General features: G+C 49.6%; 3 protein-coding genes across 3 annotated transcripts; 1 reads left to right on the forward strand and 2 right to left on the reverse strand.

The window, feature by feature from the left end:
- Nucleotides 1–15: 15 nt before the first annotated feature.
- ENH_00019250 (hypothetical protein) lies at nt 16–2,883 on the reverse strand (the record flags this gene model as incomplete). Its single annotated transcript, XM_013579368.1, has 5 exons — nt 16–669; nt 878–1,066; nt 2,218–2,243; nt 2,578–2,642; nt 2,849–2,883. 5 exons carry the CDS (start codon nt 2,881–2,883, stop codon nt 16–18), a joined length of 969 nt encoding a protein of 322 aa, XP_013434822.1.
- Nucleotides 2,884–5,858: 2,975 nt separating this feature from the next.
- Nucleotides 5,859–9,480, forward strand: ENH_00019260 (hypothetical protein, conserved; the record flags this gene model as incomplete). Its single annotated transcript, XM_013579369.1, has 12 exons — nt 5,859–6,137; nt 6,245–6,328; nt 6,578–6,640; nt 6,756–6,824; nt 6,940–7,005; nt 7,198–7,272; nt 7,490–7,573; nt 7,835–7,909; nt 8,089–8,157; nt 8,458–8,514; nt 8,813–8,923; nt 9,337–9,480. The coding sequence occupies 12 exons, from the start codon at nt 5,859–5,861 to the stop codon at nt 9,478–9,480; spliced, it is 1,176 nt and encodes a 391-aa protein (XP_013434823.1).
- A 4,028-nt stretch (nt 9,481–13,508) lies between these two features.
- On the reverse strand, nt 13,509–20,640 carry ENH_00019270 (dolichyl-di-phosphooligosaccharide-protein glycotransferase, putative; the record flags this gene model as incomplete). The annotated part of the gene is made up of 16 exons (XM_013579370.1): nt 13,509–13,664; nt 13,856–13,930; nt 14,039–14,117; nt 14,303–14,372; nt 14,572–14,678; nt 15,025–15,149; nt 15,290–15,873; nt 16,757–16,855; nt 17,250–17,322; nt 17,608–17,726; nt 17,918–17,996; nt 18,163–18,255; nt 18,516–18,826; nt 18,979–19,407; nt 19,772–19,885; nt 20,301–20,640. The coding sequence occupies 16 exons, from the start codon at nt 20,638–20,640 to the stop codon at nt 13,509–13,511; spliced, it is 2,853 nt and encodes a 950-aa protein (XP_013434824.1).
- Nucleotides 20,641–20,966: the final 326 nt, after the last annotated feature.

Here is a 20,966-nt window from a genome sequence, read left to right on the forward strand (position 1 = left end):
GCTCTCCACCCACGCCTAGGCCCGCACGTTTGATCGTTCCATCTTCCCAGTGCTAGGACGGGTGGGAGCTCTACTGCCCTTGTCCACCTGCTCCGGCCGACTTCCTTCATACGTAGGACAGTCCCGAGCATAGTGTCCGACACCGCCGCACTTCTTGCAGATTTCCCCCGGACGTCTGGTACGTTCCCCTTTGCTAGGGCAGGCACGTGCCGGATGTCCGCGACCCTGACACTCAAAGCAGTTAGCGTGGGTTCCACCAGAACAATTTTCAATTTCCTGGCGCCCACTAAGTGCCTTAGCTTGGGCGGCCGCCCTAATGGCTCGGTTGATCCTTTCTCGGAGTTCCAGCACACTCTGCTTGGGCTCGTTGATCCGCGTTGCGGAGGTTGCCGCTTGTTTCCACGACTGGTCTTTCACGTGTCCGTTATTGATGATTAGGAGATGGAGGTCTGTCGGTAGCCCGGCACAATAGTAGTCCGCGATTTCGTCGGGGGCTAGACCCAACCCCCGTTCTGCCACCGCCGCAAACTGGTCGGTGTATTCCTTCGGGTCGCCATTCCACAGTACCTTTGTCAACTCCGTTAACAATTGACTCTGTGACATTGTTCTGTCAAACCGCTCCAAAAGCCTGCGCCGTACTGTTGCCCAGTCACTTAGGTCGATAGTTTCCTGTAGATACATCCAAAAAGTTAGAGCCAGGCCCACAAGGTGGTCTATGAGTGCATCTCCCCACTGGCGCGGTTCCAATCCCATTTGGGCATACCGGCACTCGATGCGCTTCAGAAAGGCCTTCATAGTGCTGCCGTCTTCAGGTAGTATAGGAGTCGTTGCGTCCGGATGCTCCGGCTCCCCCTATTACCATTCTAATCACGCTCACTGCAGACTGGAATTGGTTCCAGGTGACGATGGGACTGTCCCCTGGCGCAACGTTGGGCAGAGGTGTCTCCTGCGGGGGCGCCTCCTTATGCCCATGCGGCCGCTCTGCCACGGTGGGTTCCGGAGTCGCGTGGCGATGATGGGCTGGTGTCCCGCTCGGCAACTTGTTGACCGACATTGTAGGAGTCTCCTGTGGACACCGGCCGATAACGCGTCCGTTGCGGACATGCATCCCTTACCGAGCAAAGATTTCTAGGTGCGAGGCATTAAAACAAAGTAATTATACTCCCAAGTCCGGAAAGAATAACGATTTCAATCCCGGAACAGCCCCCAAATGTAGTGCGCGGCGCCTACTGCTGCGACTACGCTGTTTCCTGTCCCTCTACAAGTCTACATACTACACCTAGATTAGCCCCATTTCTCGGTCTCTATAGCTTTATTCCGTCGAAATACGACAATTCAAAAAGTGTCTGTGTTCTCTCTCTTCGATTCGCTCCCTTCTCGGAGCTTACCCCCTAGACCCTAGGGGGGGGAGGTCCGCATTGGTGCCGGCGCTATCGCCAGCCCCAGTCTCCACACGATTTCCGCACAATTCACGTTTTCACTAGAACTCACTAACGGTTTTTCTTATTTTTTCATGTATTGTGGGGGTCCTGCCCCCTCCAGTGTTGCGGCACCTTGCAGGTCGCTAGCTAGCTATCATCCCTAGGACACTAGTCAGCCCCATTGTAGTGTCTCAGCACTACAATAGCTAGCTAGCGACCTACAAGGGGTCGCAACACTGGAGGAGGACAGGACCCTCCTACTAGGATAAAAGTAAGGAAAATTGTCCAGGAGTTAATATGCATACGTCAAATGTGTGGGAAATGTGTGGAGACTGGGGCTGGCGATAGCGCCGGCACCAGTGCAGGCCTCCTCCCCATAGGGCCTAGGAGGCAAACTCCCAGAGTGGGGCGAATCGAACAGACAGATCTTGAAACACTTAAGAATTATTGTATTTCGATGAAATTAAGCTACAGTTTCCAGCAAATGGGCCTACGCTAGGTGTAGTTTGTAGGCCTGCTCGAGGGGCAGGTAGCAGCGTAGTCGCAGCAGTAGGCGCTGTGCACTACAGCATCGGTGCCGGCGCTATCGCTAGCCCCAATCTCCTGGTATTCTCAAGCACGTCTAGTGTATACGCGCTAATTTGCCGACAAATCGCCTTCCTTCGATTCTAGTAAGAGGGTCCTGTCCTCGTACCGTGTTATGACCTCTTGTAGGTCACCAGCTAGCTATCTTCAATAGGTCACCAGCAAGCCCTATGGTAGTGTCTGTGCTGTACACCAATGGCCGCAAGCTTACTCGAAGTATCCCACTTTTCGCGTTCCCTACAAGGCCGCATCAAACCAACAAGGAGAAGCTCTGCAAACAGAGTTTCGTAATCGTCAGTTCACCTTTCGCTATGTGCAGCTTTACCTGTATATTCGCGTTCATGGACTGTGGCGCATCTGCGTCCCACAATTCCCTGAGTTCCTTTCTTAAGTTCTGCATTCAAATCACGACCATGTCACAGCCGGCCATCAAGGCCAGACAAAGACCTTTGCGGCTCTCAGCAAGCACTACTACCGGCCACGAATGCGCACCTACACTACTGCTTATGAATCATGAAGTCACTGTCGAGCGCCGAAGTCCCTGAACCAGAAACACAGGTCTTCCCCTTACAACGACACGACACGACTCGATTCTTGTGATGGTCAACTCCCTCAGCAAGATGGCCCATTTCGTTCCTGCAAAGAAGCCATTCACAGCAGCAGACACCGCGGAGCTTCTCGCAGACCGTCTGCTACCACGGCTTTCCGGAGCTGCTCATATCGGACTGCCAACAACTATGTCGCCTCTTTAACATCAAACGCGCGATGTCCTCATCCTATCATCCCTAGAGTGACGGTCAAACTAGAAGGGTTAACCGCACACTGGAGCAGATGCTTCGTACCTGCATCCAATCTGACGAACGCGAGTGGGAGCCATTGCTTGCGGCCTTGGAACTTGCTTACGACACGACAAGCCATTCATCCACCGAGCTCTCTCCCTTCGAGGAGAGAGCTCGGTGGATGATTGATTGGCGAGAATCCGTTGACTCCTGTGAATCTTGATATCGTAGACGCGTTAGCCCCTACGCTCACTCCTTCGATGACCAATCCTTTCCGGGAGCTCTGCGATAGAACACAGAGTCACATTCTGAAGGCAAACTGGCAGCAGAAGTACTATGCAGACACAAAGCGCCGACCTGTTTTTCCAGCAGTGCTGGTACACGGTCCAGTTGCATGATCATCCAAAGAAAAATTCCGTTTGCATGATGATTGATCCTTGTTACCACGTCAATTTACATATTCTAGACTTTATGATTCCGAAGGCCGTATCTAGGCTGCATAGTGGCACTGCACATTATTCTTCAGACAAGATCATACTGTGCTAAGGCGAGTTAGCCTTGAGAGGGTTATTTTTCAGTCAAAGCTTTACATTATTTTCTCGCAAGATGCTCTGGAATCACTCGTGCTTTAGCTCTCCTTTGTAATGAGCCAAGCCCAGATTCAGTCTGTTTTCGCCTGTGATTTGCTATTGTGGCCGTCCAGTGAAGGCGCATTTCTCATCGCGGCACCCTACCACGCTCGATTTAACAACAGAAACTGCTGCTTAGAAGAGTTGCTATGTTTAAATAGCATTAAACCATAGCTGGATCCACTTACCAATGGCTGGCTCCAAGGCGTCCATAGAAGCTGTGCATGCTACAGGTCAGCTGCCAGTCCCAAAGCAGTGTCATGCGTCATAGTGTGCACGTTGTAGTCCGCTTCTGCGCTGGGCCTTGCTTACATGTGGTAGAACATTGTATCTTCGACATGCATATACTGTTCATTTCTGAGAGCACTTACGCTACTTGCCAATACAATAAATTTGATGAGCATAACAGGGACGTGCACATCATTGCGAAGGCTTGAAGGATTTGCTACTTGCGCATGAATAAGTGAATGCAGATGTATGTACTTATGGAGGCCGATTAAGTGCAATGGAATGAAGGTAGTTCAGTGCTGCAGATGTTCAGCAGTAAGAGTCGTGGACGCATGAAAAAATGAAGCTTCATGAAATTGAAGCAAGCGAATGGAAAAATCATCCCCTCAAACAGTGGAGTGCACTACTGGCGCAAAGTCAAACATTTAGAATTTACACGTAAGAGTTCTAGCACTACTGAACAGATTGAACCAAGTGTACAGGCTCACGGTGTTGTACATAGATAGCTGTAAGCCCACGTTTCGCAGCCGAGAGAGCTGCAGAAGATTTTACGCATACGCGCTATGCGAATGGAGTAGAGGTAATTCAACAGAAGCCAAGAATACCTGGAGACTCAAAAAATAAACTAGATGAGGTGAAGAAGCATTAAACCCTGGCTTGCTTGGGCCCCAGACAATCGAAATTCTACTTCAGAGAGGGAAGCCGAAAAGCGTATTCAAAGGGGAGAAAGCGCTGAGAGAATTCAGAGAGGAGCCCATTTACTTCGCACCTAGCGCCTTGACCCCACGCATTGCCCTCTCACTTACATCAGTGTATAATTTTGTGTCTTAATTTTGTCTGATATTCCCTAATTTCCCATCCACTAGCAGTTTTGTAGCTCGTTTACTGGTCCTGTAGTTCGGCCTCTTGGTGATTTCCTCTCTAGGCATAGGCCGCCCGCCGTAATTGAGCTTAGAGAAACGTCTTACTCAAATTCGAAAGTAACCGTGAATTATAAACAGTCTAGTGCCGGCAAAATGTCAGCTCAACATGAGTTCATACATGTTCTAGATGTCGTAGTTCTGTTCACGCCGCACTTTGCCTTGCACGGAATTCAGCTCGATGAATAGTATTTCAACTCCCACCAGGGAGAAGGCGAATTCGTAAGCATGTTCTTTAGGTGGGTTTTAGATTTGTGCAATTTTTTCCAGGGCCATATAATCACAAACAGGAACCGCATTACAAGTGAATGAATGCGGAACACAATTTTGCTAGATGTTGCACATCTGAGGACCTGCCTTCTGTGCTCCTAAGACCAGGCTCAGAACGAAAAATGCCAAGTAGGCACGATCACGCCAACTGCAAGGCTGCAAGCGAAGGTGAGAAGTTCCAACGTGAAAACCAGTCATGTAACCGAACACAACCGATCCCAAGGGCCAGTGGCCGTGATCACGCGACGTCGACTGTTGCACCTGCCATCAACTTACTCCACTTCGGGCACTGGAATCTTCCAACTATTGCTGAATCAATTCGGAGCGATAAAACTCTACAGCGCAGGAGCGCAGTCCCCAAACCAGCGATCGGCTAACCATTTCCAACGATTGCCACATCCCTGTGCTTCGATGAGCCACATATGCTCGGCTTTGCTAACTGATCATATTCTGTGCAAATTGCACTTAAGGCGTCTGAGCGTCTAATTTGGCCTCGACATGACAGCCGGCAAAAAGTTGCAGTTGAAAGGACAAAGGCCGCATAGCCTGTGATCCTCTGCCCGCCATGGCTGAGCATGCAAGCCAGTGGAGCACAAGGCCATGCCCGCGGGATGTCTTGATGAATTGTAAACACACGAATGAGAAAGCGTGGAAAAGGGAGTAAAGTCGGGGCAGAGGAAGGAAGATACTGTGTAGCTTCTGCATCGCTCAGTTCACCAGTGGGGAGAGCGAGCACGCGGAAATGTTTTGTCTGGTGCGTCTGCATCTGGACATTGTTTAGAAGCGCAGTTGGCTCTACGCTTTTACATTAGTTTTCCTGTGATTTTTATTATAAGAACAGGTTGCATTTTGCAGTTAGTAGATTGATGTGGAGTCTCCCACGAATGCAAAACTGTCGTCACGCGGAGCAGTCGATCCTCATCTCTCGACTTGGAAAGGCTATTAGCAGTAACAGACCCTTTTACGTCACAGGCTTGCATACCAAATAAGCTTGTCTTGTCAGTGCTTGAGCTGAAGGCAACCCAGATGATTGGCCCGGTATTAACACAGGACGTTGCTCTTCATCTGGAGTCCTCACCACAAGATGATAGTCCGTCCTTTTCGGTCATCATTCCTGTGAAGAGAGGTTTAAAGAAGCCACCTATGGTAGGATGCGTTCTTCCATACCTGGCCAAGGCTGCTACCTTACTTGCTTGCGTCTCCTTGACCTACTTGCTCCTGTCATGCGGTATTGCAATTCGTCGGGCTTCATGGAGGCCTTCACGACTACTTTCATCTGATTTGGATGAAAGATGTGCAGGACCGGTGAGCCAAGATCAGGAAGCGTCTCAACTTCGGGTTCAGCTATGCCAGTTTCCCGCTTCCCGTATGATGCTTGTTCTCTGTACTTTTGTCCGCTCTCTTGTCATTAGGAGGGAGGCAGTGACATTGAGGAAGGAGAAACTGCCGCACCTCCAGCTCCGGTCATAGGTGCAGACTCAGGCGAAGGGACACCAGTAAGCGCCTTTTGTCGGCCCATTGTCTGCTGCAGTTTTGTGTTGAAATACCAGATCAGAACCATGGGACGGCTGAAAGTTAAGCTGGAGAGATCAGATCCGCCGAATTCGACTGCCGCCCTTTTTATTGCGTAGATGTCTTTGGAGAGCTTCAGCGCATGGGAGTTGATAGCTCTCTACAGCAGTAGAGTACTACTGGATAGCCTGCACCGAGACACGTTTTTATATTCGAATGCGTGTTTGCTTCAGCAAAGTGAAGAGCCATTGTACATGGAAATGAGGAGTCTAAAACTTGGAGATTCGGGTCTTCCTGTAGGTTAATGTGGCGCAGTCGGACAAATCCGCATTTTCGAAGTCCCTCCAGGAATGCAGCGGGGCTATTTACGTACGATACACCGATCTAAAAGTTTACATTTTGCATGTTCAGGAGGAGGAAGAGGATGTTTACGTGGATATGGCAAGTTTAGCACCTCCGGGAGCGGGAAGTGCTCGACAAGTAAGCGAGTGCCACGCGTTGTTGCACATTTTCGAAGTCCCGTAATGGTCGGGAATGCAGTGGAGCTATTTACGTACGTTACTCCTATCTAAAGGTTCGTATTTTGCATATTTAGGAGGACGAGGATATTTACGTGGATATGGGAGGTTTTGCATCTCAAGGGGGTGAAAGTTCTCAACAAGTGAGCGAGTGCCACGCGTTGTTGCTGCTGTTGTGCATTAGAGCGATTACATCATAGGAGGAACTAGCTATGTTGTGCGTTGCTTCCTTTACCTCTACCACTGGATGCACATTACAAGTTGTGGCTATGGCGCGCACGCAGGAAGTGCCGCCTCCGTACTGTTTCTGCAAATGAGTGCGTGTACATTCACAGGGAAATCAGGAGGAACCGATATACGTGAATATGGGACCTTTCGGACCACAACTAGAAGGCTCTGGAATCCAGAGCGTAAGCGGTGGCCGCGTCATATCGCGATTATCGTGGAGACTTGTTCTCTGTCGTAAATAGCCGCAGCAGCAATCATAGACACTCAGTGGGAGCCCCATTTATGTGCAATATTGGATGTAGCACCATGCAACCAGAGTTTCTCCCCAGCTGGCAAGTCAGTGGTGAGTTTTCGGTGTCTCTTAAAGGCTGTGCATGTGTGACTGCCTGATTGGCACAGGCGTCCCGTACTAATACCAGCCTGCCGAGTGGAGTCGGCTCATCTGTTATCGACAGTATAAAGCGAGCTACCTCGAATTGGCCGGTAGGAGACTGCTGCCTAGCGTTAGCAAGTGGCGCTTCCCTTCGGCGCCTCCTGGCAGTCCTGCATGTTGTACACCTTTGAAATATTCAGTCGAAATTTTTACGCAGTCATATTGGTTTTGAAAGAGTTTGTACCGCAGAACGCGGGCCCGTTAATGGAACTGGGTATCTTGGCATGGCGGACGGCACTATGCGCTATTTGTAACGTTCGCTATTTTTGATAGCGTTTTCGGGTTGTGTGCGTGTCTTGGACCTGGTGTAGATGTTTCTCGGCGCTGCAGGGGAAGAATCAGAAATGGAACACAAGGATATTCCACGGGTCCCTTTTTCATGGCCAGTAAGCTGCTTTCGTTTCTTTTTTCTTGCATGAGGGTTTCTTTGCTGCAAGGTTGAGATGGCCTCACCTTGGCTCACTAGAAAGAATATATAACATTTCTTGGCTTGTTTGTTGTCTGGCTCACATGTCACGTTTCGAGGTGCGTTGATGTTGACGGTTCTTTGTGTAATATGCCGCAGCCTGCTCAAAAGGCCAAGGAAAGGCGCAAACCTCCTCAGAGGAACCCGAGACGTGGCTTTGTTTGGGGAGTAAGTGCTTGCCGTGTGTTTGGGCCTGCTGCATTGCGTGTAAAAGCTCCTCACGTAGTAGTCGGTTTACAGTGCATGTAGTTGTCGGTTGATGGCACGACAATCCACACTTCTTGTTCAAGAACTACATGATGGTTCTATGTTGCCGAGTGCGCAGTTGGACTAGAGGATTGCTCGTGCGGTGTCAAGCACTTCGATTTTCACGGCGATAGGTTCAGGAGTTTGCGTTTTCTCAAGAAAGCCAATCCAATCATGTGATTGTCTCGGTTTGCTTTGAGCAATGCTTTTTTTGCGTCACAGGCTGATACAAGTACAGAGAGCCACTATATGGACTACACAGAAGTTGCTAAAGTGATGGTGAGTCTGACAGAGAGGATGACGACGAGCAGTTAGTCTTGACAGTGGAAGGCAGTGTCTTTCTTTGCCGTAGTAGATGGGCTTTGCTTTTAAAGACATCAGGGATTTGTATGCAGTGTTCATGAGTCTGCAATTAATAGTTCACGCATAAACGGATAGGATTGACGTTTTTGCTGAGGCCTGCACAGCAGAAAATTTCGGCTACGACACACTGACCTGACAGTGACCTGAGCTTTTGTGTAGGGGTCTGTTCCCCTACAGATGCAGTCTGCTCTTTTCGCGGTTGAGACTTTTTCAGGAGAAGAACAAACGTGGTGGTGCATCAGACTGGCGAGAAGCGTCGAGAGCACGAGACCAACAGCGTTTCAGAGGTATGGGTCTCATAAAGCCGGAGGAAGTTCTCGCGCAGGTAACTGGTCACGCAAATAGCTGCGCTTGCTGCTAGAGAGAGCAGGTGAAGAGACAGCTTCATGCAAGTCTGATCAGCGTGCGAAGCGCACTGAAGTAGACCTAGGGGTCATCGTTAGATGTGCACAACATTAAAAATTTTCATTGAAGGAACATTAGGGAAACCTCTGGCCACATTTTTGTCCTTTCGTGCCATGGCCGGATGTGTAGGGGGCCACTGCTCTAGGAAGCTCTTGCATGACGAGTTCAAGCGTATTGGAGACAGTTTTTCTGCATTTGCTGGCAACCGACTTATATTCAATCATCAGTGGATAGAAAGTACCTGTGGCATATAGGTTTGCGGCTGCATTGGAGAGACAATATTGGCTTGCATGCGTTCCCTCAATTCAGCGCTGTAATATGCCTTTTTTACAGATGCAGCAGGAGGGTGGAAGTGCTTCACTGCCATCGGAAGGCGCCTCAACTGTTGGAGAGGACTCACGTGCTTCAAGAGTAGGTTTTTACGAGGTTATTTCTGGCTCTGCTCTGCTGATGAGTTTGCGTTGTAGCTTTATGTAAAGGTAGCTTGCAGCTGGGCCGCAGAGACGTCTAGATATTCATAACAGTGGCTCTGATGTCGACGTCGGATGTGCGCCATCTGGCTGCAATAAAAAGAAATTACGCCGAGTGCATATAGGCAATCCCGCACAGCATGGAAATGCCGGGTTTACTTGTATTGGCTTACATCATATTTGAGCAAAGCGAGCAAGTACGACTATGAGGGTGCGATATTGGTTTTCCGCTTCTGCGAACTTTCTCTCCGACAGGTTAGGACTGGGAGTGGTAGCAGTACTCGCTCGGGCCCGAGATGGGAAGATGTTTCAGGGGGACTTTTATTCACTCCGTTGGGGGTTTTCGGAAGCTCATTCTCAGTGAGTATTGGGTCTGGAAGATCAGAGTTTGCTTCCCTCTGAGCTGTCCACGCTCAGCTGTTGTTTGCAACCGATCTGTGAAGGACAAAGGGCCGTAGGAAGGCAGGTAGCCTTAGAGGCGCAGGATTTGCCCTTTATTTTATTCGAGGTGCACTGAGAGTCGCGTTTTTCAGGCCACTTTTAATGTCCCTTTCTTCTATTTAGTGTGCTGCTTTAGTGAGTTGGGAGGCTGTTAGCTTTACTAAACGCATATTCATCAGATGTTGGCTGTTCCGTACGTGTTTCTTCTTCCCATGCAAATTCTTCGTCAATGGCGGACTTCGCGAATATGGAAGCAAGCTTAGCGTTGCAGCATGAAATGATTAGAATAACCCAGGGTCCCAGTTTCTGACTTTAGGCCATTATTACATCGGTTCTAGGAGTGTACAAAATCGCTGCCGTGGCTTGGAAAATCAACGATAGAAAGAGGGTTTTTCACCGGATTACTTTATGCTGCTCTCCTAAACTTGCGCGTAGTGTGTATTTGCAGCAGAAAACTCACGAAAGTATGTTTTTAGAACAAATACGTACGGCTAGAAAGTTCCTGCTATGCATCTCCTGTGCATAGCGAGCATTATGGATATCTGTGTCGTGCGTTGAAGGTTCAAAGCTCTAACAGCAGTTCGGCATCGTTGGGTAGCAGCCCTCACGCAAGCAGCAGTATTTGGCAGGTAGGCGCTCTAACGCGTTTTGAATATGCGGTCTCTAGTTCGCTATCCCGCTTCAGGTCATCCAGGGCACGTGCTTGGCACTTGGTCCAAACAGCTCTTTGATATGTAACGCCCATTGCACAGAGAAGTGGTGCGACGTGCAAATGTCGCGTTGTGTATGCAGACCCTAGGTCCATACAGGGAATGGTGAGGGTAGTTGCATATTTGTGGGGCTGCAGCTTGCTTTTGTCTTGCGCAATCTTCTATGTGTGTCAGGAAGGGTTACTTAGCAGTCCGCAAAGGTCGCCTTGGGGAAGCATCGCTACAATTGTGAGGGCATGCAGTGTTTAAATTGAATTTAGGTTGTTTATGCGGCTTGTCTTGCCTGGAGATGCCGTGGCACTGATTCGTAATTGTCGCTTCTCCCGGCATTTTTGCTTTTGTATGTATCCTGCTCTGTATGTGGTCTTGCCATGATCATTCTAGATTCCTGGGAGTCCATGACCGCACTGTTAAGCAGTGAACTCCTGAATAGGCTGGAAGCATGGTATTTTGCATGGAGCTAAATGTCGACTCTATTGTGCGATTGCGTGTGGCAAACCATGCAGTCTTCTGAAGGTGGAACGACGCCACGTGTGAGGTTAATCCGCTGAGATAACATTACATACGTTTCCCCCACACTTCCGTGGACCTGATGGTTGCAGTCGATGCATAAAATGGCCAGCTATATCGGCGGGAGCAAAAGCCAATGCCCTTGTTTCCGTTGCGGGTTCCAAAGAGCTGCGATACGGGAGCTTCAGGCCGTCATTATAACTGTGCAGATCTCCCCACGGGTATTCTTTCATGAAATCGGACTTGTCAAATGTTGCCTGCAGAGTCGGCGGCGGTTAGGTTTTGGAAGACGCCGGACTTTCAGTGAGGGATCGTCGGAAGCTCAGCGGAGAAGGCAGAGGAGTCCTCCATTGTCCCGAACACAATCAAGAAGCGAGGTGCAAATTTTTGAGACATAATCATACCAGTATATAAGCAGGGCATCTGCCTCTCGCCATAAAATGTTATGAAAACTATTTGTGCGTATGTGCGTGCACAGCGACAGGGGAGGACGGGACTCAGCCGGCTACTTGGGTCATTTAGAAGCGTAAGCGGAAGCCTTGGCACTTTAAGTAGACCCCTTTTCATCGACAAGCTAGCTTACGTATTAAACGCGTTTGCCAGGATTATTTCATGCGCCCTTGTGTGCTCTTCCGTTAGTTGCGTGGCGTGATGCCGGGCTCTTCTACGAGCAGCAGCACCGAATCTGTGAAGAGTTTGCCAAGAAAACAGGTAGGCGGACTGACCTGTTGGAGAGCTTGTTGCAGCAGCGTTCATGTGGATCATGTAGGAGGAAGCCTCCTGCTTAGTTGGAATAGAACGGGTTCATGAGACGAAATGCAGAGTAGCACTTTCTGTTCGACGATTAGACTTCGCTGGGGCGGTTTTGGCTTCTTTGAAATGTGTATCCCCACAGGGAAAGTAAATACTAGGCGAGCGGCCGCGTCAGGAGCTTTTGCAGTTCGCTGCAGCTGTTGTATTTGAAGAAGCGGCTGTTGTGCTTGAGGATGTCGATATATGGAAATATTGGACTGAAAGACGTATGTTTGGGAGTGATGCTTGGCGAAATAGCGGTGGAGGCCTCCCAGGAAAAGTATCGTGCATCTTGATTCCGCCTCAAAGTTTGACCATTTGCTCGCGCTTGTGCGAAACCTGCCGCGAACGGCTTGGGATTCTTTGAAGCCACGCATGGAAGGCGACGCGTAGGAAAGCCATCGAGAATTTTTGTCAGCACAAATGGCAGTGGTAGCTGCAAGCCCTGGCTGAGCAGTTCCTGACACCGTGGGTTGTGCTGCTCGCTGTCAGAAAGCGGAGCCCAAGAGGCTGGCAGCTCCACAGATTGTGGGAACACCAGCTGAGTCTAGTTCATGTTAATTTTAAGCCTTTTGACGGGTAGGTGCCTGATTTTGTCGGTGGCTGAGCTGCTTTCGCCGAGGGTGGGATGTATTCGCCGCATTTTTGTGTGAGCTCATTCTTCGGACCGGCGAGCAGTTCCGCACGGCGGTTGCAGGCAGTGTGACCTGTAGCAGGCTTTTTTCCGAGCCTCATGTTGCAAAAATTTGCAGCTCATTTTTATTTACAGGAAATCAAGACACATAGTGACGTGGGCAGTAGCGGAGCTGCTCAGTCTACTTCACCCAGTTGGTTATTCCCGTTCTGTGGCCGTTGCACACACCACGCAAAAAGCACACTCCTTCGCTGCTCCATATCATGCATGACTTAGATGGTCATGCGAACTGAGTTGCCTCCATGCGAAGGTAGAACTCGTTAGTCACGGAAATAGGGAATGAGGCATGAATGCCTCCAGAGATGTAGCACATGAATGGTAATTCACGCCAATTTGCGGAGAGTTAGCGTTAGAGCACAAATTCCGGTGCCACAGGATTTACTGCGTATGGAGAGAAGTTCCATACGACTGGTTCTAGAGTAGCGAACCCCAGAGCTATGCCCCGGAGGGGTGAGATCGAACCACTTTTGCTTGGACGAGTAGTATGATGAAGAATGCATATCAATCCTATGGGAGACTTGCAAAAAGGCAGCTGATGACGCCAGAGCTGACGAGGCGAAAGTTGCGATGCAGCTCTTCCCAAGTGCAACTACACGATGTTTATAACCTAGCTTGCTGGGTGCCACACTTGAAGAACCGTTCAAGCTTTTGACTCTATCCAGCTTCACGGTTTCCCACGTTCATTTTGCTGTTTTAAGTGTTTGTTTGCTCTCTTGCTACCTGCGTACCACTGGGACCATAGAGATCTATTCAGGTAGATTTCCCGTCTCTTGCCACGCATTCTAATGGGATCACGCGTGCAGCACCGCAGACCAAATTAGAACGAAGTAGGCATACCACGCAGTTGGCACTGTGCGTGACGTGCAGAGCTTCCCTTCTCAACATTCCTTACATGCCGTAATAGTGTGCGAGTTCCGGAGAGACCTTTGTCATCTGGCGGAATAGCTGCGCCGCAGCATCTGTCTCGCCCTTCTCTGCAAGTAGCTGCGCCTCCTGCCACAGAGCGAACGCCCGCTTGTCGGCTGGAGTTGTAAACAGCGGTTCCTGGAAGAATGAATCATGCACATCACTAACAACAATCATCTACCCACAAAGATGTGGAGCAGTCACAGGGTCGCTTAGAAGGGGAAATGCCGAACAAGGCATGTGGGAGCAATTCAATTTCTTAGCGTGTCGGCTTCGCGCCAACTTCCAGAGCCTGGTCACAATCTGCTTTGCGAGCTATCGCTACGCACCTTCCGCCTGTACATGATGTCCGTTCGGATAATATATTTCACGCTTCCATTCCCCACCGGCCTGCCCTCATGCATCTGCAAAGTAAAGAGCGGCAACAGAAGAGAGAGATCGTTCCTGCATTAGCCCACGAGGTTGTGGTAGTGAATGAGGTTGCCTGGGCTGGTGATAGTGAATGAGCTTGCCTGAGCTTGATAAAAGAGCAAGGCATTTCCAACTTTCGCCTTACAGCTGTAAACCACGCATTCAGGGTCAGCTGTGAGCCTGTTGTACAAAAGCACAATCCAGAGAAGCCCGATCCAAACCCGCGACTTCCTTCGCCAGTCCGATTTAATAGCCTTGCACTAGGACATACCAAATAAACTGCAGTTTAGTTCCACGCGGCACGTCTCGTTCGCTGTCTTTTCTACCACTGCCTGTAGCCGAAATGACGGTGGGAGGTCAGTCACCTTCCTGCTGCGTCAGTCTTAAACGGTAAGTCCTTCTGCGCTTCTTTGAGTATGGCAGTCTCCCCTCCAGCTGAAATGCATCGCAATACTGTAACTTGAACGCAAGATTTCTAGATTCGTGTAACCTGTAGTCTCATGCTTAGCACCCAACATTCGACCCATATCCGTTTCTTTGCTACACTCGTGGCATCTGCGAGCGTTTCCAATAGGTAAATGGCAATCAGAAGCGTCTTAACTCTGCAATCCCACTGCTTAAGCATGTGGCTCACTTTCTGGGGTGTTCAGGTATATGACCATGGGCCACAGAGACCGGCAATTGAAGTCTTTGATAGTACAGCCATCAGTATGCGGCCCAAAATTTTCTCCACTCGCGTACCTGTATATATAACCCGAGAAACACATGAGCCTACGGTGCCTAGTTTACTGCTTTTCCTCATGCTTGTTCAAGCGAATGCCCCAGATCCTCTGCGTTAAGTTTCCTTTCACCATATATCTGAGAATCTGTTCACAGTTAGGAGCAACTTCATGGATGGCACTTGGCGGCTCTACTGCGCCTGCTGAGTCTGTTCGCCCGGTGCCTCGACTCAAGTGAAACCGCTAATCTTCTTTTGGATGCTGCTCTCCTATCAAGTGACTCCTGTTTGTTTCATTTTTGTCTGGAAAATTCGGTCTAGGTTTTGAGTTTGCGCTCTTTCAGGCATGTGTTGTCACCCAGCAAGCACCTCGCGAAAAGTAGTGTGCTGTTGACTCCGCAGGCTTCCCACGTGCCCTCTAAGTCTCGCTCGAATCTCTCAGCATCGTCTGGCGAAAAATGAACCTCTTTGACAACCAGATTTCCCACGCGTTGCTGCAGCAAGTGGCATATACATAAGGCTGCATACAAGGCGTTGCAGCGGGCCCAGACGCCGGCAACTAGCTTCCCGACAACCCCCCAAAGCCTCTAAATTTTCTATTGTATTCACTCGTTTTTGAGTATGGAGTCCCCACCCATATGACCTCAGCAAGATCCGGATGCTCCACTTCCAAGGTGTGCGCAGATCGATAACTATGGTTTGCCTTTTTACTCAGCCGGCTGCTTGGGCTAACGTTCTCGCTTCTCTCATTGCGGTCATCAGCGCTATTTTTGCTGTTTGCAGAGTCGACGCTGGGGCTCATTGAAGCACCAGTATCTGCCTCCTTCGCCCAGTACTCGAATCCCTGACTCTCGGCACTCTCAATAATTCGCTGGCATTCCGCATTCGACAGAACACCTTTTAGAACAAAACACTCCCAAACTCCCTTAACGTCGCTTCTGGATCTACGTGCGGCTCCTGCTGCTTCTTTGTCTTGGCAGTCTATAATTGCAGAAAGTGGCATGACAGCAGGGCCCCAAACAATAGGTTTGTCCACCACATGCTGGGGACGGGAGGGACCACCTGCGTCTTTTGCTTTGGTCGTGTACACTCGAAATCTGAGGGCCCTCTCTGCTGCATCTTCGTCTTCCGACGAAGAAGGTGAAGGTTCGCTTGCATGAGGGAAAGCCAGCGGCCTCCGCATCCCCTCTTGCGCTGCACTTCGTATCTCCGAGATGGCTTCGAAAACCAAATTATTGTTTCGGAAGAGTGATGAAAGGAATAAAAGACGCTAAGTCGGTTCGGAAGAAAATGTCCTCTGCTACGACACCGCTGGCAGGAGGCTCCACAGGTCTTTAGGGGTTTCCACTGCGTGAAACCTAATATGCAAGCTGTTCTCTCTCCACCTTGTATCGCGGTTCACCTTTCAAATCATTCTGCCTGTTTATGGGCCAGAGAAATGAACGAAATCCCGCTTGATGAGTAGAGAGAGACACGAAGTGCTCAGCGTTAACTGCTCTCGTGGCGACTTCCAATCACCCTTACGCCTTCGTGGGCCCAACATACAGGGTAAAGAATTGAATGATCCAAAAAGGCAAATTTAGTATCTCCAATTTATATAGATCATTTGAGCCTCAGCAAACAATCCGCCAAAGAAATGTAGACGTGTAGCCGTGCAGAGCACATACAACGTTTCGGGGCTGTCGCAGAGGGGCCCCTAACTAAAGCGCCGCGGTATCCAAAAGCGCAAATCGTCCTCTTTGATAACTGTATCTTAAATGAATGCTACGCCATTTGAAAAACCAAAATTTGACTGTATTGTTGCCAGCCAATCCTCCCCGGCAGAATAAGGCCGCAACACGTCAAATTCGCCCCTTCACACCAGGACGCTACGCAAGTGACGGGGTGTTGATGGTTAAACCCCCTTCCTGTCTTTTGGAACGGCTTTTGATGAAATAACTCCATAAATAAGCATGATAACAAACAGAAAAGTCCCTGAGTAAGTGCGGAGACAACTCGAAGCAAGAAGCAAAATGCATGCTTCGGCATGCAAAACTTCGAAGCTGAACCCCAAGCACAGTTTTGAAGCACTGAGGGCGCCGTCCTATATGAAAAGGCTTACCGAAAAGGACAAGAATCACCACGAAGTAGTAGAATGCCCCGCCAAGATGGAACCTCTCAGCCGCATCAAAGCGCGGAGTTCTTAAAGGAGCCAAGGAGTCTGCATCATAGGGCTCACCGCTTCACAACGTAAAATTGAGAATCGTATATTCTCCTTAAAAGTTGGTTGGGACAGCGTATGATGTGGTGCCGCGTGGCGCCACGGCACAGCCTTCACGCACACCTCTCTTTGAACATAGGCTTCCATGTGCATGGCTGAGACGTTGGCGTGCAGTCGTACTACGAATGGGCACAATATCCATAACCTCATGCCGTTTGCCGTAAATCGAATACATATACCGAACGCACGGACAAAGATCTACAGAAGGGAAGAGGTGACTGCGCAGCGCATCCTCACAAACGTGGACCAACGCATTTCGCGTTTCGCCCTGACTGTATTGAATTTTCTGTCCATAGCCTTGTCTAGAAGACTCAAAAAGTCGAAATAAACTTACGAATAAGCAGAGAGCTATATCCTACCCGTGCGTGACGCAGCACGAACTTGAGAATCCCTGCCCTGTCGGGGGCCTGAAAAGGCATGGACATGTCCAACTACTTGCTTGCTGTGGACCTTGAATAGTCGTTCTTTGGTCACAATATGAAAGCTGGCACTTGGGCACAGAAACATTCTGGCACATCTGCTTGCCAGGAGGAGTCACGGTGAATATGTGAATTAATTTGTGAATTTTCCTGGGGTTCAATAAGTGAGCACTGCCGGCGTCACTTCCATTTTGCTCTCCTTAATGCCAGAGTTTCTACCAAATCTTCCTGATCTCTAACGTCGTGTATGCACCTTGTCCCATTAGCTGGTACCTTAAATTCTGTAGAGAAAGTGGGGCTACCGTTTTGCCTCTGTAGAAAGAGACGAATGAGAGGATCGCCCAATGAGTACTCTAGCTGAACATCATTGCCCTCAAACGGGTGCCACGAACCTGAGTACAATAACTTTAAGCATCAAATCGTGCATCCCTCGCTCTACACCTGCCCTGTATAAATCACGAACAGTAATGTCAGCACAGAGGAGCAGGTGCAACGCAATAGGAGCACTTAGAGAGAAGGGCACTTTGAAAAACGGATAGAAGCCGGCACAAACTGACGAACGATAGTTCGAAGATAGACTTGCCTCCTTTAAGTTCATGGAGATCCACCGAAAAGCGCAGGTGCTCACCGACGGTGTACATATGACTGTCTCCATTGCCCACCTGAAGTGGAATCGCAAACAAGCGTTACGGCGAAGAGCAGCAACACTTTCACTCCACCTGGGATCCACTGCAAGAAACCAGCGGCGCTTCACCTGCAAATACAAGTGGCCTCAAGAATCTACAACGGTAGCTACAACGGCATCAGCAGCCGCAGGACCCGCATAACCTTCTGGTGCTTGACGTTCGACCAGCGGAGAACTCCCCTCCTATTCAGGGCCCAAGCCAGTACTTCTGTGCAGAATCTATCATTCGCAACTTTCTGAAAAAATAAAGACCAAAGATGCGCAGGTGGCAGGCCTCCACAGGTACCGCTAAGGGGGCATCCCACCCAGCATCCACTGCAGCTGCGCAAATCCGCCTAAGCGCCTTTGGCCCACGCCTCTCGCATGCATGTTATGAAAAACGTAAATAACATGGATTATGATCACGGCATATCGATTCTACCAATGTTCAAGCAGAAGCGGCAGCATCGGCCCCGCGTTACGATGAAAGAAGCAGCAGCATCAGCGGTAGCCTGACGAATTCATATCCATTAAGAGGGATTGATTCGAGAGACGTGAAGATGCTACTGCAGGCGTCCGGCCCACTAAGAAGAAGAACTCGATTGTTGCCCCTCATTTGCGACGCGGAAGCGAGTGCCATCCTGCTAGTGCTATTGTTATTGCTGCTGCTGCTGCTGCGGATATTGTTTTCTAGGGCGAATGCAGTAGGAGGCGCCAAAAGCAAAGGAAAGGCATATGGAGGCAGAACTTCCTTCGCGCAGTGCCGACCACCACAGCCGACTTGGAGAGATCCCAGGTGATACGCTCCACTGTAGAGCAGCAACTCATCTGCAGCATAGTATGCAGCAGCAGCAGGAGGAAAGACCCTCGCAAAAGGAAATGGCGCTTGAGGAACCACTGAGCGAAAACAGAGCATGAAGTTTCGCAACGGCAGCTGTTGCTGCTTCTGCTGTGGCGGCAGCTGAAAGTGGCGAGCACACCCTCTGAAAGTGGAGTGACCACATGAGGATGACCACTGAGCAAATCGCGAACTGCAAATACTGTTCCATGCGGTTGCTGCTGCTGTTTCTTGCCAAGCTTGTTGAGAGAAATGGCATTAAATGCATCAGCAATTTGCTGTTGCAAAAACGATGGAGCTAGAGCATCAGCGCCAAAAACAGCAGCTGCAAGCTGCAATAAAGACGGCGAGGCAGAAGGGCCTAGAAGCAGAATCAGCGAACGGCTCTTTTCAACCGGTGAGTAATATTGTTGCTGCTGCTCCTGCGGCTGTTCCTTGCGCAGCCCGGCAAGCTGCTGCTGCTGCTGCTGCTGTTTCTGGTAGCCGTGGACCTCGTGATCAGCTCCTTGCGACTCTTCACCTCCGCTGTCCAACCAGCTGAGTATATCTTTTACCGTCTGTTCCCGAATTTCTGAAAAACAGTCGCCAATTCAACGCTGGACACATAAACCAAACGTTATGAGGTTAAAAATATGTAGCAACGAAGAAAGAACAATGCAGGAGGCACCCACGAAGTGAGAAGGAAAGTGGCAATCTCTGGACAAAAACAGGTAGGAGAAACAGATGAAGCAAGACTGAGCTGTATAGCAGCAGACAATATCAACTGCAAGTTCACGTGCGCGATAAAGGCAATTAACTGCGTGCCTGCAGTGCCTGGAACAACTGGCTCAAGACTTTCAGATTAAATGCACAAGAGAATAAATGTCAAAGGCTGGGCTGTAAGATTAAATGCATAACAGAAGAGATGTCAGAAATTTAGAGTGCAACAGACTGACGCTGTTTATCTGAAGAAGAGATTATGAGGATAAAGTGAAAGACGCTTTCTCCGAAGGCGAACAGTTGAGGCTGCGATGAGATGGGCAACGCAGTGACCTCAATTTTCTCCGTGTCTGCACACTCCGCAAGGCTAGCACTTGTTGGTAACAATAGATAAGACGGCAGAGTGCAACGAGACAAAAAATTTAGCATTGCAGAGACAGGCAACCCTTATTTTGCAACACATTCGCGTGGAGTTCGTGTGCTCCTCAGCAAGACAAAAGCATGAAAAATAGAAACAACACGAGCCAGCCGCATACTAAAAGCAAACAAGTGTGAGCCTCCCAGATGAAGGTGCTTTACTCGGAGACGAATCCGGACCAAAGAAAGATTTCTGGGGAAGCAGATGTGTGCGCGAAGATTCCATTAAGAGACAGAGAAAGACGACGAAATAGGAAGAGAGACTACTCCAGAAGAAGAAGCGGATAAGGCGAGACTGGTCCACTCAGACACACAGGGGAGAGGCGGGGGACACCAACGTGGCCGCACCTTCAATGTATTTCATCAGACTTTTGTACTTTTGCCTAGCGAACTTCAGTGAGTTGTCCACAGCCTCCCTTTCCGTGTTCTTCACGGGAAAGTCATGGAGCAACAAAAGTCGCGGGATATCGTGCGGATGTCTACTCTCGGGAAAATGAGAAATTGACGGGGTATCATATGGAGCAGGAGGAATAGGAACAGGAGCTGGAGAAGCCGGAGCGTACGCAAACCCAAGCAATACGATAACCGCGAGAAGTCCACGGCAACGAATCCTCAGCAGGCATTGCTGCGTTCTGTGGAGGGCCTCCATGACAGGAGCATGGCCCTCTCTATACACGCCTGATCCCATTAGATGTAGTGTTTTACACAAATTCCCAGACGAAACGAATAAAATTTGAGTAAAGTCAACGGCGCGCCCTTCCGCCCTTGTAGGACAGGGCCCGTGAGGCCGCAGCCCACCTTCGGTGCACACAGATGCCTCAAAGCGCCAATGCGGCCACTTGAAATGTATTTAAAACAACAAAAGAGAGCAGCTAAAATCCTTAGAATGAGGACAAAGTGCCAGAGTTGCGACAACGCTATAGTCGGCTGTCGTGTTGGGGCTTGCCATGGGCCCCTCACTACGGTACGGCTACACTTGTAGGTTGCTACAACTACTTTACCGGTAAATCCATG

Source organism: Eimeria necatrix, genomic scaffold, assembly GCF_000499385.1.
Source record: "Eimeria necatrix Houghton genomic scaffold, Enh_scaff164, whole genome shotgun sequence".
Lineage (NCBI taxonomy): Eukaryota > Apicomplexa > Conoidasida > Eucoccidiorida > Eimeriidae > Eimeria > Eimeria necatrix.